General features: G+C 54.9%; 6 protein-coding genes across 6 annotated transcripts; 2 read left to right on the top strand and 4 right to left on the bottom strand.

The window, feature by feature from the left end:
* Positions 1-18: 18 nt before the first annotated feature.
* H310_06111 (hypothetical protein) lies at positions 19-646 on the bottom strand. The gene has a single exon (XM_008871035.1). It carries the CDS (start codon positions 411-413, stop codon positions 30-32), a length of 384 nt encoding a protein of 127 aa, XP_008869257.1. The 5' UTR covers positions 414-646; the 3' UTR covers positions 19-29.
* Positions 646-6,122, bottom strand: H310_06110 (hypothetical protein; the record flags this gene model as incomplete). Its single annotated transcript, XM_008871034.1, has 14 exons — positions 646-1,634; positions 1,713-1,773; positions 1,821-2,143; positions 2,222-2,362; positions 2,422-2,631; positions 2,734-2,814; positions 2,934-3,178; positions 3,241-3,349; positions 3,423-3,558; positions 3,622-3,773; positions 3,826-3,888; positions 3,944-4,029; positions 4,270-4,447; positions 4,533-6,122. 14 exons carry the CDS (start codon positions 6,120-6,122, stop codon positions 939-941), a joined length of 4,071 nt encoding a protein of 1,356 aa, XP_008869256.1. The 3' UTR covers positions 646-938.
* A 239-nt stretch (positions 6,123-6,361) lies between these two features.
* Positions 6,362-10,985, bottom strand: H310_06109 (hypothetical protein). Its single transcript, XM_008871033.1, has 12 exons — positions 10,577-10,985; positions 10,455-10,503; positions 10,293-10,404; positions 10,161-10,239; positions 10,014-10,100; positions 9,897-9,966; positions 8,408-9,678; positions 8,227-8,364; positions 8,050-8,168; positions 7,835-8,001; positions 7,697-7,785; positions 6,362-7,638 (listed from the first exon to the last, which is right to left on the bottom strand). Exons 1-12 carry the CDS (start codon positions 10,928-10,930, stop codon positions 6,526-6,528), a joined length of 3,648 nt encoding a protein of 1,215 aa, XP_008869255.1. The 5' UTR covers positions 10,931-10,985; the 3' UTR covers positions 6,362-6,525.
* Positions 10,986-11,851: 866 nt separating this feature from the next.
* Positions 11,852-13,184, top strand: H310_06108 (hypothetical protein). Its single transcript, XM_008871032.1, has 3 exons — positions 11,852-12,120; positions 12,169-12,704; positions 12,750-13,184. The coding sequence occupies exons 1-3, from the start codon at positions 11,913-11,915 to the stop codon at positions 13,080-13,082; spliced, it is 1,077 nt and encodes a 358-aa protein (XP_008869254.1). The 5' UTR covers positions 11,852-11,912; the 3' UTR covers positions 13,083-13,184.
* A 217-nt stretch (positions 13,185-13,401) lies between these two features.
* On the top strand, positions 13,402-14,930 carry H310_06107 (hypothetical protein). The gene has a single exon (XM_008871031.1). The coding sequence runs from the start codon at positions 14,281-14,283 to the stop codon at positions 14,866-14,868; it is 588 nt and encodes a 195-aa protein (XP_008869253.1). The 5' UTR covers positions 13,402-14,280; the 3' UTR covers positions 14,869-14,930.
* A 434-nt stretch (positions 14,931-15,364) lies between these two features.
* Positions 15,365-16,034, bottom strand: H310_06106 (hypothetical protein). The gene has a single exon (XM_008871030.1). The coding sequence runs from the start codon at positions 16,015-16,017 to the stop codon at positions 15,418-15,420; it is 600 nt and encodes a 199-aa protein (XP_008869252.1). The 5' UTR covers positions 16,018-16,034; the 3' UTR covers positions 15,365-15,417.
* Between the last annotated feature and the right edge of the window lie 1,610 nt (positions 16,035-17,644).

The raw sequence follows: 17,644 nt of genomic DNA, 5'->3' as shown, positions 1-17,644 counted from the left end.
TCTGTATCAGACATACGCAAACTCTGTTTCTATCGTAGGCAACAGCATCTGTCATGCCTTCGGGGTGCGAGAGCATCAGAAAGCACACCGGTCGTATGGACGAATGACTGTTGTCCGAGCACCAAACACCAAGACTGCAATCTCTTCAGTCGTGCGTAGCCACAACGTGACAGTTTTAGCAAGACGTTGCTACTGCTACGGGTAATTCCGGGTGGAAGACGTACAACGGTGAAGACACCGCTGCTGCCATGCTCTGGCACGATGGTCGCGACGATGTGGACGAATTCCGGAGAAGAATCGGGCGGTCCAGGCATTAGGAAGTTGGTGGGATATTCCACCATGGGCGTGCAGCTCGGTCCTGTCTTGGGAAAACATGCCGCGATCGCGACGTCTACCATCGAGTGTTTTGACATGAAGCACGGATAGACAACAGTCGTGCTCGATGCACTCGTGATATGGCAGCAGAATACTTGACCGACCTAAACCGTGCCATTCCCGAATCCAAGACAAGCCAAACTTGAGCAGCTCTGTGGCTCTGGCAATGAGGGTACTCATCCCCTCGAATATGCCGATCTAGGCAGACTTCTCAAACCATGGCTCCAAGTGGAATCGACGACAATACAAGATTGTTCACGGTCGTATGCTGTATTCGTGCGCCGGATCGGCAACCAATATCCTCACCTTGCGCTGGGCATGGCGTGAAGGCAAGCATCGGCGACTCAACGACTTCGATGCCAGCAGGCAGGCAGACGTTCGACACGATCGACAACATCACATCACTTTTCAAACGCAAGTTGATCGTCCACTCGTTCGATGGGTGCGACCAGTCATGACATCTCCCTTTCTCTCGTTGCACAAGTCGCCCCAAGCCTTGCCGTCGACACATGATATATACCACGCGACCCTCACATCCGCCACGACATCGCATTACACATCGATTACGTCTGCGACGTAGAGCAGTGCTCCGCGGCGACGTCGACGCTGCCTCGTCCAACGCGAAGTCCTTCCAGTGCTCGGTCCAAAGAGAATCCCATGTCCAGCAGCGTTTGAACCCGCTGGGACTTCTTGAATCGAATGCGCAGCGGGCGTTTCTGTGCTTGGATCATCTTGAGTGCTCTGTCCACCGTGTAATGGCCAAGGGGATGGCCGTTGGCCATCACAACCGTGTCAAAAAGCCCAATGACGCCACTCGCTTCCGCCTCCAACTTGTCCCCGTGAGGGGTGCGGGGAAACGCTGTCACGCACAAGTCGTCGTCGAGTTTTTCCAAGTACAGCCCCAGGACAACTGCATCGACTGGGAACTCCACGTCGTACTCGAGCGGCTGCAGTGGTTTGAGCATAATGTTGGTGCGTGGAGGCATCGCAATGGCCTCGTTCACGGCCGTGATATTTTGCCACAATTTGCTCGCGCCCGCCGTGGGGAGCTGGCTCAGGGACCCATTTGCGTTCTGGAGTGTCACAACGGCCGCCGGTGCCACCCGAGCGTCGGATGGCTCGATGATGGCCGACTTGGCTGACGACGAACCACTCAACTTGAGCGACGCCAGGATCTGCGACGTCCCAGGTGTTGGTGCTGGTTTTTGCTCTGGCACAGCCATCACGGTTTCTCCACGAAAGAGCCCAATGGACGAATCCTACAAACACAATTGGATTGCATTCGAATAGCTCTGGAGAGTGAGCGAACGACCAGACCTCGCCCGAATGCTGCGTACCTTTCGGGCGTCTGGTACTTCGTAAAAGAGTAAAACGGGCTGGTAGCGCCCTTTCACACAGCTAGGCAATAACATCAGCCTTTCATGGATGCATGCCACCGAACGTACTGTTCGACAACGTCGGTCCACTTGCCAATGTCGGTCACCTTGTTGTCGTCAAATAGCAGCCAGAGCTGGTGCGCGGTGCTGAAGAAGAATGCAAAATAGTGCTTGCCATAGTAGCATACAAAACCCTTGAACCGGTACTGAGCTCGAATACCGTGGAGAACTTGGGCCATCTTGGCGGCTTCTCCGTCGACACTGAACGCTTCGGACAGGTCCAGCGTGTCGCTGATCGTCGAGAGCAGCGTCTGGATGTCTTCTTTCGGCGGGCTGTTGCTGGACCATAGCAGAGACATGGCAAACACCGGTGGAAACCGATGGATCACGCGCTACTCACGTCAGCATGAGCTATGCCACTCGCCACGGCGCGAGTGTGATTCCACAAAGGGCATGTGGACCGACCCTACCTCGGTAGCAAGCTTGCCGTTGCATGCTTCGTCATGGCAAGTGCCCAAGTCGCCGTTGATTGCGTCGGGGAGGTGCTTAAGCATCGACTCCATGTTGGATTGCCGCAAACTCAGCGCAGCCGTCGCGTAAGTGCTGAAGACCTGTGCAAGTCCAGTTCACTCGCACCATCTGTGTCATGTGTCTTGGATTTCGAACTCACCAAGTTGCTGCACAGCTCCCATGGCGACGAGTGGCGACAATTCTGGCACACATGTCGGTCGTAGATTTGATGGCTAAACACAATGTGTGGAATGCTGTTTGGGTCAAACACTGCCAACGGCTTCTCGACGTAGCCTTCGACGCTCTTGCTTGTAATTGTCCGCGTTCGCTTGAGTGTGGCGCGCTCGGCCTCGGTGAGTTCAATCATATCCTAGATCGGATGAAGTAGGAGTCAGGCCCCATTCGACCCCGTTTCGGGCACGCATGCATCGTGGGCCGTTCGACTCATTGGCACGACCAACATGTCACGAACCGATTGCTGGTGCATAAGGTTCAAGATCGTCAGAAGTGTTTCTTCGGCATCGGCCATCGATCCTTCGGCAAACAGTTTGTCCTAGTTCGACATCGAAAATGTCAACGGAGATGCTGCTGCTGCTGAATGAGTTCACGAGAGCCCGTGTGACGCCGAGTGAACACGATATTTGCATGCAAGTAAACACGCCCTGGACAAACCGTTTTGTAGAGAAGACTGAGCCCTTGGCGCAACTCCTTAGGATGGAGTGACCCCGACGACGGATCTTCGTACGCCATCATGGTAGCCTTGAGCGTCTTGAGCACGTTGGTGGCAGCGGTCTCGCTGCCATCGTCGTTCTTCTCGTCGGCGCTCTCTTTGATCGTGACGTCCAAGAGCAAACGACGTAGCGGCACCAAGTGCCAAAAGCTTTGGATGATCACGTTGAGAAAACAATTGTTCTCGCCTAACTGGGCAGTCAACACCGATCTCGATATTTTCCACGGCAACAATGCGAAATCTACGCACCCGTGTCATTCTGGAGCCCGCGGTGAATGGACGCCCCCTTGCGCCACATTTCGGTCTTGGCTTTGGGCAGCTTTTGAAGTGCCGCCGTTGCCACGTTGCGCCATGTGGACTGCATACAACATCATCCATCGCGGGATGAGATACAACAGTGCTGGGATCAAGAGATCGTTTCAATGCGTTACCTCGGAAGTGAGGTTGTTGGCCCACGCGTCGTACAAGTCAGTTGTCTTGACCTCCACCTCAAGCACGCATGGTCGATCCTCCTTGTCCAAGGCATGAAGGAGGAATCCACGATCCCGCTTGTCCCATGGGACGAATCTAGATTCTTATACGTGATGGCAATTCAAGATATCGGCTGACTGAACAGAAGAACCATCTTACTTGAGGTCCGAGTATGCGGTTTTGGTCGAGCAGTCAGCCAACGCCGCAGCCAACTCATCTGTTGACGGCTGGAACTTGAACGTGTACATCATGATGCTCGTGGGTTTCAACGGGTGCACTGCCAAGACACTGTAACGAACATGTCGAGGCCGCTGCAATCACGCTTTGGTCAGCATGCGTCAAGAACGGACGAAGAAGACGTACTACATTCACGTAGCTCTGTGTCTTGATCTGCATCCAACCGCTAAAGATTTCAACTGCCGGGAGCTGTGTTTGATGAGTTGAGACAGCCCACGTCACACACGAACATAATATAGCTTACTCCATGGCTGAGGACTTCATTTGGCGCCGTTGCAGTCGTCGCGGCGGCGCTCATGTTTCCAAATGCTGGGATCTGCGGCAAGTGTACTTTTACAATCAAGCTGTTAAAACGTTAGGTTAAACTTTAAGCGGAAGCGTTGAATGAAAAACGTACATGTGTGTGGGTTTAAACGCAGTTGTTCGGTTGATAGACATTATGTCCGTCGCGTTAAATTGGAGGGCTGAACTTCTATACCATTGGCTGGAATTGCACAATTTTCCATGAATGGACCAATCAATCAAATCTCAGGACATTTCACATGGGGTTGTATTATGACGGCGACGTACTTGCGGAACTGCCGGTACTGCCGCCTTCGTCCGTGCCTAAGACGGTCTCAATGAGCGCCGAAGCGTTCTCCATCGAGTTCAGTGACTTGACTAAATAGTGCAGCTGTCGGAGAACCGTAAGCACGCCGCAGTGCCGCTCGATTTCGTCCTCCCTTCGTGCCAGGAGACGCAGCCGATGCTACACACACACGATCAGCTTCTAAGAACATACCATAACTCACGGACCCACTCTGCAAGCAATCCATCAGGCGAACTGACCGTACCTCAACTTTGGGATACACGGCGACGCGACAAGGAGGACTGATTCGAGGGGAGGGATGGTCGTTCTGGTCGTTGATGGCTTCGTTCGAGTGGTCCACAGACAGCCTCCGTCGTTTGGCCGGGTGCAATGGATCATCGCCTTTATTCTGCTGCTGCTGCTGTGGTTTGAGCAAATCCGCGCAATAGTACGCACACAGCGCGTTCAATTCGTCCGCGTCAAAAGGGAGCGCGGCGATCTTCTCCAGCACCTTCCGTGATTGATGGATCATTTCTTGATATCTGTCTCCACACGCTAGCTCGCTCGATGGCGGCGGCGCGGTCGCGTTGGTTTGGTTGCCCATAGCCACTCGTCGAACGTGGTTCATGATGCGCTCGTTCAATGCACAAACCGGTTGCATGGCCTCCTTCCCTTCGGGAAGATCGACGTTCAGCCCCGGCGCAAAGCTCAAGTTGACTCCAGTCAACTTTACGAGGGGAAGCGACGGGTTCATCTGAAGTGCCGTCACGACGCACTTGGCGGCGTACTGGTAGGCGTCATCTTTGGCGAGTGAAGCGACATTCGGCGGCGGCCGCTCCATGTACTTGGTAGAAGCCCAATCGTGACCGTCGAGAAGGAGTCCCATGAGGGTGGTGGAATCTCGAAGTCCCATGCACAAGTCGCGGAAGCCGAGCAGACTCAACTGGGCGTAGCTCAAGTCGAGGACACGGAGGGACGAGTGCGACTTGGCCTTCTTGGCGAGACAGCGCCCCAACGCTGCAGCACCGGCATCGCCCACGGGATTGTTGTCCAAGTACAGATTTTGAAGTTGGTTGGGTCGGGAATCAAGGACATCAGCGAGTGCGGTCACCCCCGCCGCATCGATACCGTTGAACCCAATCTCCAGTGTCTGGAGTGGCAGATTCGCCGTCGCAAACGCCTCGACGAGGCTCAAGACCCCAGCAGACTCGATGCGATTCTGGCTCAGCATGAGCTCTTCCACGTGCTCATTGACCGTGAGCGCGTCCGCGAGGTGGGCCATTCCTCCGCTGCCAATGCTATTTGTGCCAAGGTACAACGCTGTGAGCGATGTGTTCACCCGCAGCATGTCGGCAAGATGCTTCAGCCCTTCGTCCCCGATGCCATTTCCGCTCAGGTACAGCGTTTTGAGCGACTTGTTGGACCGCAATGCTCCCGCGAGTCGCGCCGCGCCACCAACGCCAACGCCGTTTCCACTGAGATACAACGTCTTGAGCGTCCGATTCTTGCCTTCCTCAAGAGCTTCCGCAATCTGCTCGATACCCTTGCTTGTGATACCGTTGAATCCGAGATCCAGCAACCCGAGGCTTTCGTTGGACGCCAGTGCTTTCCCGAGTACCCACGCTCCTCGATCGCCAAGGTCGAAGCCACCAAGCTTCAGAATCTGCACGTTGTTCAAATCAGCTCGCACGCGGCGAAAGAGGTCTGACGATGGGGTGAACGACATGTAGCTGCGCACGCGTTTCTCCAGCAGCGGGCGCGACTGCTGTCCACGCGTCTTGTCGTCGTCTTCACCAGGACAGGCATAAGTCATGCGGTCGACTCTGTACTTGTACCGTGCGTGGAGTTCTCCCATGGCCCGATACTTTCTGTGGCTAGGAGTTGGTGGAATGTGTGGTCTCTGGGAGGAGTCAGCGATGATGGATATGTCGGTGTTGGACCGCCGGTCTGATGGCCGCCGCCGCTGACGTTCCTCAACCGTTTGGAACTTTCGACGAAAAAAACATCCCAACCAGCAAAATAATTCGACAACATTTTATTCGGACACTACCGTCATACTGTATGCCCTTGGCGCTTGAAAAAAATACCCAAGTAGTAAAATATCGCCATTTTTTGAATCCTGCCAATTACATCTTCTCAATCAAATACACGAGTCGCGGGGAGATGCGACAGGAGCATGCGGCGACGCGACGTCCACGGATCTTCTTCGTGCCGTGAATACAAAGGAGCAGCACGTGAAGTTCAATGTTAGCGATCCGTTACTCATCGCTGGACGGATGACGGTGGCGTGGTGTCGCTTGGGAAGCAGCATCTGCGGTGGCATGGCGCCAACGTCTCCGTGCGGAAAATCGGCGCTGCAACTTCTTTGCGACTCGATGGATCGCGCTGTGGTTGATCAGGACAAAGACTTTGTCATGGGGGTCCAAAATCGTGTGGACGTATGGGCACGTGTACACGTACGGCTTGGCCGCGCCATTGAGGAACGACGGCGCGCGGAGGAGCCCAATGGGCAGAGCATGGGAATGCTGCCGCGTCATTCGTTCCACGAGTTCGCCATACGTAAGTTGGAGGTGTCGCCACTGCGCCGGGATGTCGTACAGCATGAAGATGGACTTGCCGTCCAGGACATGGCGCATAAACATGTTGATCGACGCGTTGTAAAAACTTTGAATGAGCAGCTCGTCCGCGACGTAGGCCGGAAAGAGCCCACCGCTGATGTACCGCTCCTGGAAGAACGTCTCGTCGTCCACGTTGAACTGTTCCATGAGGGCGTATGCCTTGTTGGCGGTGCCGCGGCTGTCGGTGGCGTCGCGCGCCAGATCATTCTTGAACAACGCCGTGCGGATTTCGGCGAGAATGTCCTTAGTCGTCGACCACTTGTCTGCCACCCATTGCGTAAAGTCCATCGAGTAGCTTCGCTGCAGCATCAACCTACGACCGGTTGCTTGGGAGGCATGTGAGATGCGCGAAGCTTGCGACGCGCGGGAGCTGCGGGACCGGGACGACTGCGGGATTTGCTGCTGCGCCAGGGATTGCGTCGGGCGCAGTGAAGACAGCGCGACCTTGACGGGTTGCGGACTTAGCGGCGTCTCGGACAGCATGGGAGTGGCCGATCGATTGCTCGTGGTGTGCATCGAGTTCATCGAGTTGGCGCGTAACGGGACTGCCGACGATGGTGGAGGTGGCGCCACCGGCGGAATTGGGAAGGCGCTGTCGTTTCCGCTACCGTGCAGAATGTCCAAATACTTGTTGAAATGCTCCTCCTTGAGCTCGATGATCGAGAACTGGTCGCAGTGGACCAACTGGGGCGTGTCCTGAATCGCGGCGTCGATCAGCATCGTTTTGAAAATCGCTTCAGAATCCGTCAAATTCTACAAATGCCGTCAAGTTACACACATGCAGCCGCTTTTGGTCCAAGACACCGCTCACCCCTTCCTCGGACCCTTGGTCCAGGACGATCACGGCCGACGCCTTGTAAATCCCGGCGCGGACCAAGCAGCTGTGCTTCTGCGGCGACCCTGTCGATGCCACGTGAGTCACTCCTGGCCATGCTGGTATGGCTCTTACCTTGCAAATGATACACGCTGCCAAACACACTCAACTGGGCCCACGCGCTGTCTTTGAATTCGGTCGGGTGGATGATCACAACAGCGACTGGCGCCATGACGTGGTCCTTGCGCAGTGGCCGCAAAAAGTTGACCAGCCGCGTAATCGTTTGGTCACCCGACGGGCCGCTACCGGATCCCCGTCGATGAGCCCAAGACATCTCGAGTTGGTCGAACCTGCAAATCACGATATGTCCCCCAACATCCAAGAGCGCGGGCGGGGGCGGCAACGCCTTTTCTAGTGTCACCATGCGGCCAATGTAGTCCCGGACGGACATGGGGATGCGCTTCTCGACCTGCACCACTGACATCAATGCCGTGGTCATGGAGAATTATCAAGGCAGTGATGTGTACCGTGTGGCGAGCGCGGTGGGCAGCTTTGACGAGTTGATTGCGAACCTTGAGCAGTGCCATCAACTTGGATGTGTGCATGGTTTGGCCAACGGCAGCAAACGGCTGTATCGTCTTGAGCGACTCGGCAATCATGTACACCTAAAACCAGATCATCCGACCTTTCGTGTCCATTCGTTCGAACCTTGGTGGACTCCGTCAACACAAACGTGTGGCCAGGGTTCGTCACAATCTCGTGGTCGTCCTGCACAGCCAGAAACTGCACCTGGCCGTTCGTGTCTTGGAACACAGTGTGCGCCGCATCGAGGAACGACATGCCGTGGAATCGAGCAGTGACATGGCATGCATAAATCTCTTTCGCGGCACCGGTCACGTACTCTTCGACCCAGAGCGGCACTTGGTCACCGGCCCCGACATTGCCCTTCTCTTCGTTTTCGCGCACGACCGCATCGAACGCATCCATGTCGAACGACCCGATCAGGTTTGCCATCAGCGTCGATAGCCCGCGGCACCGGCAGCTCAGACCCATGAGCCCAAGCTTGATCTCGTCCGAGCACACCAAATGGTCCGACGGAATTCCCGTCGCTTCTAGGAGCTTGTGGTTTTCCGCATTCACGACCATGGCGTACAAGTGGGATGCGTCGGCCACGACGTTGGTTACGGCAAGCACCCGGAGAACGTTGGCCGCGTCTTCTTCATTCGCGAGCTTGGCATACTTGTTCGGGAGAAAGAAAATGGCGGTCGCGGCGCGAATTTTGGCGCGGCGGAGGTCCGTGTCGGAAAGCGGGGACCCCGACAGAAGCGTCACTTTGCCGTGGATGTGTGGATTGGCGTCGATGTAGTCCAATACGACTCGGTGGAAAGCAGCCTCGGCTTCGACATTCCCATGGAATTCCACGAGCACCACGAGTTCTATGTGACGCGTGCGGGCGGCGGCGTGGCGCTGTCGTCTCGTCGGGCCCGACGGTTGGGGACTTAGTTGGTCGGACGCAGACTTGGACAAATGTTGATCGTGGTCGGGGTGGAAGAATTCGCGGAGAAAATCAAGCACTTGGACCGCAGAAGGGTTTCCTGTGAGCACGACGTGCGGCGTGAACCGCTTGAGAGCATACTGGCGCCGGCCAAGCCGTCGGTCTTCGAATATAGCGACGAGGTGGGCCGTTTCCGCGGCAAAATAGTAAATGCCCGCGGGGATGAAAAAGAGTACAAGAAATCGACCGAGCACGGTCTTGGGTGTGATGTCGCCGTAGCCGACCGTCGACACTGTCACAAGCATAAAGTAGAGCGATGTGAAAAGGCTCATGCGCTCGGTGCACAGCCCCGACTCGAACCCGTCCGTGTTGTTGGATGGGATGAGGTCGCCGGCAGGCGTCGGGCACATGTAGACATGGACCAAGAACGAGTTCGTGTCGGGCATCTCGCCAAGGTATTCCAGCGAGTACAATACAGCCGCCGCTACAACACCGACAACGATGAGTGCATGCTAAGGTCACCACGAGGCAAGACGAGCGAATGTTGAGAAGGAGCGTCGTGAGCGAATTGAGGTTACTCCGCCGCCGACGCCCACAAAAGAGTGTCAAGCAGTCCTCACAGTCCAATCCCACAAAATCAAAACGCACGTAGAGCACGATTGAAATGGATGGCTCCAAATCGCCGACGTCGTGGTAACGTACAAAAGAAGATAAGGCATGCCGTCTTGACGAGGATCCGACCAAGCTGCATGGAATAGCTCGACTTGTAGCGCTGTGTGAAAAAGTTCAGCGTTGCTTTGACATTTCGCATGTACTCACGTCAAACACAGTCGCGAGAACATGGTAGATGATGTAGGACCGAAGAAATGCAAAGTTGAGCCACGAGTAGCGGAGTTTGCCGACAGCCTAGCAAGACAGGTGACGAAACAGCGCGACAATGCAAAGCAGCGGCAATCCCCAACGCACCACAGATGTGCCCAGTGCAAAATGCGACGTGATCGAGAGCAAGTCGAAGAGGTTGTTCAGCTGGAGGCAGTGATACACCCTATCGAATCCATGACGTGAAGGCCCTGGCGCATGGTGGACGGCTCCGCGTACTTGTTTGAGGCCGAAATCCACCGCAGCGAATAGCTAAACGCGCAAAACGTCAACAGGAGCGACTCGATCGTCCAAGTTGCTGGGTTCAGTTTCATGGCGCCAGCGCGAACGACTACAACGGAACGTGTTGAGGCTGTGATCGAGCACGGATCGAACACGTACTCCACGCTCCGCAAGAAAACAGCGATGCAATGAGTTGAAGTCCTGCACCCTAAACAGCAAACGAATGGATGACCATGAATTGCGCTGATGCCGGCGTCATGACGGAGAACGGACGGACGTACTGCGTGGGCACTATATGACGCAACGCGCCGAAGCTTCTCGACGTACGGGTTCCGTGACATCTCAAGCCATTCAAAGAGCACCGACACGGCAAAGATCGGCGTCTGCAGATATAGCCAATATCGGAACTGCATCCATATGAGCTCCCAGTTTGCCGTGAAGCACTCTTGGTTCTGGTCCAACAGCGCGCACGCTTTCTCGGCAATTTCACCAACCGTGCCAGCGGACATGTTGCTGCGCTGGAACTCGTTGATATCGGTGACAAACGTGTTGTTGATCCAAGTCGCATTCTTCAACCGAATGGACGACACAGTCTCCACGCCCAGCGCAACCGCCTCCCCTAACGTCTGCACCATCGTGCCGTGGGGTCGGCGCCGGTTCAATCGACGGGTTGGTAATGCCGTGAGTGGCGTCGTATCCGGATACCAGTATCCGAAGTCCCATCGATCCAACGTTCCAAACGCGTTTAAACGAGTAAAACGTTCTTTCGACAACATGGCGTACTTCAACATGAAGATTCACGCAAGGAAGGAGGCGACTGGGGGACCGACAGGCAGCAGACAAAACGCGCACGCTTGTGATATGCATGGACTATCTCAGCGCTACATCTTTGCAAGGTCGTCACTTGGCTAGACGATGAGGTACAGGCCACACAATGCTGCGTTCTTGCAACGTTGTCACTTGGCTAGACGATGAGTTGCAGGCGACGCAATGCTACGATCTGCTGCATGGCTCAGCACGCCCATTGATGTGGTCTGGTGAGGTGAAGCTGCGAGCGCCAGCCATTCTCTCGACAATGGCCCAAGTGGGCATCAAGCAAACGTATCCGTGACGTTCCGCGCCGTGGATTGACTGAAAATCGTGAGGGGGCTGTGTCTATCCCGCTGTCGCAAGGTGGCTTGATGCAAGATGTTCTTGGATCGCACTCTCACAAGCCACCGTAACTTTTTGCAGGACGCTGCCTCCACTACGACAAGTAGCGTCGAGGTACTTGGCACCCGCGGACCATGGACCGTCCTCTCTTGCACCACCTCATTGTTGGATGAAGTTGGCGTACTTGCCTTGAAAGCAAAATGGGTGAAAGATCGCGGATGTGATCCAAAACACGGGGAATGGGCTAAATCCTAATTGGGAAGATACCGAGTTTCAATGTAATCAAAATTCCAAGAGAAGTTCGGCAAAAATCCGAATTTCATCGACGATTTTGTCCGAAATTGTCCAATAAAATCGGACGTTTCGAAATTTCCGTGGGGCGATCTTGGCATTTCACTTTTCGACTTGCCCTCGCCTCCGCAAGCCAACGCCCCTCTATCGCGCGCCACAGACCAGACACACATCATGCTTACAGAAGTGGTGCAGGTCAAACAGTTCAACGACTACGGCTTCGAATGCTGGGGGCTCTTTGCCAAGGAAGACTTGCCCAAGGGGACGTTGGTGTGGTACGCGGAAGGCCACGATGTGCTTGACACGTACACGAAGGCCGAAATACTTGCACACCCCCAACGAGAAACCCTAATTACGTACTCGTATATGCGCGGCGACGACAGTAAGAATGGACTCGTGTGTGGCATCGTGCTAACGGTTTTCGCTGCAGAGTTTTGCTCGACGTTGAACCCTTCGTCCGACCCGAGCTGGTACTTCAACCACTCGTGCGACCCGACGTGCTGGTATGAAGGTGACGAGCGCATAACAACTTGCCGCGACGTCAAGAAAGGCGAGCAACTTGCGTACGACTACTCCTGCACTGAAACGGAATCGTCGATGCATTACGGTCTGCGATGCCTCTGTGGGACGGCAGCATGCCGTGGCGTACTCACGTTTTCCGAATGGCGCAGCCGAGCGTACGCGCGCAAGAACAAGGGCCACTTGAACGACTACGTGTGGGAAAAGCATACCGAGAACAGCTGGTATGATCCCCGTGCGGAAGTGCGTACCAAGAGCGGCGACTCGCGCGGGATGTTTGCGCGCATTCAGAAAGACGCTCTGATCAAGGCTGGCGAAATCGTTGTCGTTTTTTCCGGCAAGATTGTGCACCGCAACCAAGTGAGCGAACCTGGTGCAATCTCGAAGCGCGACTTGGAAATGTCGCTGCAAGTGGCGCCTGATCTCTGGCAAATTCCGTCGTGGAAGGTATTGCGTGAACTGTCCATGCCGTGGTCATATCCGTGTCTCTAGGAAAGCGGTGAAAAGTACGACACAAGTGACTTCATCAATCACTCGTGCGATCCATCGTGCGGCATGTGGGACTCGGTCACAGTCGTCGCCATTCGAGACATCCACCCCGGCGACGAAATCACGATTGACTATGCCATGGTGAACGACGGGTCCATCAACGCCATGACCACGGGCGACAGCGACGCATTCGAGTGCCACTGCCAAAGCGCCAACTGCCGCGGCAACATCACACCGTCCGACTGGAAGCTTCCTGAACTGCAAGCGCGCATTGGACAGTACTTTGCTCCATTTGTCAAGGATCTCGTCCGTTGCAGCAGCCATTTGTCCCCGTGAAACAATCCCCACCTTGCGTCGTGACGGCATGACACTTACGAGATAGAAATACAAAGTTCGAACACACAGCGTAAAAAAAACAAGTGTTGGTCGGTGTCCTCATTCGACTTTGGCGGCGATGGTCGCTATGGAGCACATTGCTTGCATGTCCCAGCAACTTGCGATTGCACCTCAACGAGCTGCCTGTCAAAGGCTCGTCGAACCTTTCGCATTGCATTCGCCAGCCATCGTTGATTCCACAGGGACAATGGTCATGGACGCGACCACCCTACAGATGCCACGTCATGTCTTTCCAAGCATTGCGCTCCATCGCATACCCCACGACGTTCACGTCGTTGTAAGTTACCGTGTTCATTTTGCTCTCTAAGTCCCTATCATGACCCTTCTACATCTCTGCGTCGCCATCGTCCCATTCATCTTCCTCGCCGTGGTCGGAAGTGTCGGCATGTTGGTCGTGTTGCTGTTGGATGCATTCGATTGTCTCAATGCCTTTCTGAAGCTGGTCGATGGACGACGTCATGAGGAACGAGATGAGAGCGTCCGGGCCTTGGTTGGCCAGACCGTTGAACAAACTCGTCGACACGTCTGGCAGTGCAGCATCGTCAAGTTTCGTCTTTTCCTTTTCCAACTTTTGACGCTCTTCCAAGACAAACTTGAAGGCATCTTCGGGCGTATCAAACGTGTCCGAGAACTTCATGAATCGGTCGACGGACGACGACACGAGATGGAGCCATTGGTCACCCCCCAATGAGTTGTGTCGCTGGAAGAGGGGGGTGCTGGCTGGAAGACCTGAACTCGACGGAGCCGGCAGCGCTCCAAAACCAGTTGGAGTGGCAGACTTGTCGAACAAAGGGTTGGTGTTGCTTGAACTCGAGGGGACCTTGGGAACCAATGAGTTGGTTGGCGGCGATAGGAACGAGGTCAGAGGTAGTGGTGGTGGAGCGGGGGCTCCTGGAGGCAAGAAAAGCGATGAAGTGACTCCCGGTGGAGTGGACTTGCCGGTGGTACTTGGTCGCTGGAACAACCCATTTGCATCGGACGACGGCGGTGTTGGAGGCTGAAGCGGTGCGGTCCCGGGGGGTTCAAATAGCCGAGATGTGCTAGTTGTTGGTGCAAACAAAGGCAATGGCGCTGCTGGTGCAGACGAGGGTTGTTGCTGCGGCAGGACTGGATTTAACACTTGAAGCGGCGGAGCCAAATGTGGGGTAAGCGATGGCTTGGCTCCAAACAGAGGATTCGGAGGGCTCGTCTTGGCGAAGAGCGGATTGGGCCCTTCGAAAGATGGGGGCGCCGGGTCGTCTATGGCCAACTGCACTATGGACGGCGTAAAGCCGGGATTGGTCGTCAGCATGGAGGGATTGAATGTCAGCTTATCGTCCGAGTAGCACACTCCCACGAGGAACCTCCACACAGTGTCTTCGTCACTACCAGGGACAATGGGGATGTGGGTTGGTTTCCGCGTTGGGTATGGTTCCTGGCGTGCGACCTTGTTGATTTTGTTAGAAGTTTTCCGAGGGGGTCCCTTGATCTTTGGTTTCTCCACACACGTAATCTGACTCAACGCGGCAGGATTACCACGCACAAAGTACGCGTGGTTGTACGTTTCTTGGTCCGACGCCGTTGGGTCTCGCTCGAAACCATGGTTGAGCAGCTGCTGCCGGAAGGCCGTGAGCTTGCCGCGGTAGTACTTGAGCAGCACATGGGAGTTCAATCGGTCTTCATCCCGGATGGTGAAGTGCGTTCCAGACGGCTCCCATCCAATGATAGATGCATCCTCCTCTTCTAGCATACGATACAGCTTCCTCACAAACCCAGTCGCGATGGACGAAGCCATGATGAAGGTTGTCGAGTTGCGGAATGGCGACGACATACATGGCGAAAAGCACATGTGATATCGTTATCCGGATATTCATTGCCCATTTAAAATGCCACGGATAAGGTTTAATTGGCATCAAATTATATGGAAAAGTAAAACCTAAACGACCAGCATTCCCATTTTATCCGGAAGACCGTGGAGGTTTCCTTGATGCAATTCGAGTGAAGGTGGCAGATGCGACGCAAACGGAACATGGACGTGAGCCATCCACATTTGGCCTGCGTTCATGAAAGCTAGCAGTCCAAAACCACTTCCACGCGGGAGACGAGGGTCTTCGGATGACTCTGACTGCAATTTCGAGACTGGTTGCGCCTTTGATGCAGAGAGCTGCTGTGTCCTGTCGCTTCGAGGGCATTTTCAGCCCTGAGATTTTTCGGTCGTTCCGTGCGGCTTTGCTTGAGGAATACAAGTTACCAAAATAGGTTTCATTAAGTTAGGAAAGACGAAACACTTCAGCTGTCACAAACACACGACCGCCGGTGTTGCCAGCTCAGTCCAGCCATCGACGGCGAACGTATTAACCGCTTCGTGGGAACTGGGCGGGTCAAAGAGAGGGTTCCCCTTCACGGAGCACACCGTCGCCAGCAACTGCCACAAGTTGTCGCTGGTGGCCGTGCGGGCACGATTGTGTTGACATTGTTGAATCGGCGACGGCGAAGCAGATATCTTGGGTTGCCTCAGCCGTCGGCGTTTCATCGACAACGCCACGGCGTTGGTGCGGCTACGGGTGTACTCGGGATGTTCGAACGTTTCCGAGTCTTGTGCTTGTCCCACGACTGAAAAGCCATGTGCCACGAGTTGCTTCCTGAACGTGGCGAATGTCATATCACCGGTCGATCGAAAGTAGTGTGGCAGAATCGATGCTTCCATCTTGGCTGTCGACTTGACGGTGAACTTGGTACCGCAGACATCCCACCCCACAACAAGGGCGCTCTCGTGGGTCAAAATGCGGTGCAACTTCCTCAGGAACGTCTCGCCCGTGGCGTTTGCGCTCACGTTGGTCATGTCAAGCACGTCGTTGCAAGTTTGAAAATGCCCGACACTTGGCATAGATGACATGCTGGTGAATGTTGGCCAGCCCCAGTAGTGATGGTCGCCGATGGTACCACCACTCTGCATCGAATAAAATAGCTATTTGGCATTTGGTGCTCGAGCTATTTCAACTACTTTTTGCCCACATAGGTGCAGTACATTCCAAGGAAATATATAGAAAACCAACACTCAAGAGCGGATTCTGGCAGTCGCTTAAATTATGCATTCGGTGTGCCATAATCGCTCCCACGGTATATTTTGACGGACATCTTGTTTGCCAGACATCAGAATTCAGCCCGAGGACATCAAAATTCCACCAACGAAATATTCGGTTGGTAAACGACAAGCGATGGAAGTGCGCCACCACGAGGAGGAAGCGCATGGGGTCCAAGCGCTCAATGGACAACATGCAGAAGCCCACGAGCAGACGCAGTGGACTTTGATGCCTCGACCTCGTTCCTGGCGCGACGTCCGAATTGCCGGAATTTCGCGTATCATCGTTGGTGCATGTTTCAATTATGACGCTGTGCGCTGTACGACCCCAGCAAACAGTTCAATCAAGAGGACGTGCGACTGCGTCGCCTGCCAGAGCTGTCGTGGCCTCGAATCGTGGGAGCACGACGAAAACCACAGCGAGCCACGACACTCCTCCAATTTCACTTTTGTCGATGCCATGGCTCGTTTCGCGTGCATGCTGCATATACCGTAAGCAGGGGTCCCAGGAGGTACGTTGGCGATCCAGTGAAGAAGCAATATCAGCGTTGTCAAAGGGATACGAAGCACGCAAGGCAACAAACACCCAAGACGAATGAACGCGGCTGGCCGTTGCACCGCTGCGCCTACGAACGGAAAGCGTCCACCATCAACAAACGAGTCGCGTGGAGATTGTTCGTGTTGCCGGTGCCAGTGGGACAAGCGACGGCCGTCGCCACTACAAGCGACAGAAAAGTATTCGCGCCAACGTCATCCCATGTGAATTCTCGCGGAATGCAGTACTCGACTGGCGACACCACTGCACTTGCCCAGTGAAGATTCGCCCCACAGGGGCAATCTCGGACGTTTCCACCGAACTCGGCAGCGTTTCTTGATAGGGATCGTATTCTGGTGACGACAACAGCGTTGCGAAGCAGTTGTAAGCTTACAAGGTGCAGTTGCACTGCATCGCCAGACGGGATAGCCGAGTGTGCGCTTTTCGTCAGCCAAGACGTTGAAGTGCACAGCACGGCGCGAGTCGGTAAAGGGGAAGTCCGTCCCGTAGTGGACGAAGAAATTCCAGAGTCAGGAAGCCTGCGGCGTCCGTCCTTGTGACGTCGGGAAGTATAAAACGGGTTATCCCACCCATCGCACTCGTGGCGATCAACTTGAAATGGCTCACAACATGTCTGGTATCCATCACCCTTTCCCAGACGACCGTGGCGGACCTCGTGGCCCACTGCGACCAGGTCGCCGTCGCATCTGGTCGTGCACAAATTTGCCGACCATGTCCCCAGCGTCCTATCCTCTGGTCGAATATCGATTTGGTTTCGTGATGTTTGAAAGTTCAGCGAACAGCCCGGTGTGGTCCATGCCGTGAAGAAATACTGGAAAGGGGATGCTGGACGCCATCTCATGCATCTCTGAGAGTGCAAAAGGCACCACGTGGCGCCGTTTTGGT

The sequence above is a fragment of the Aphanomyces invadans genome, assembly GCF_000520115.1.
Source record: "Aphanomyces invadans strain NJM9701 unplaced genomic scaffold supercont1.10, whole genome shotgun sequence".
Taxonomy (NCBI): Eukaryota; Oomycota; class Saprolegniomycetes; order Saprolegniales; family Verrucalvaceae; genus Aphanomyces; species Aphanomyces invadans.
This window is presented reverse-complemented; position numbering and strand designations above follow the sequence as displayed.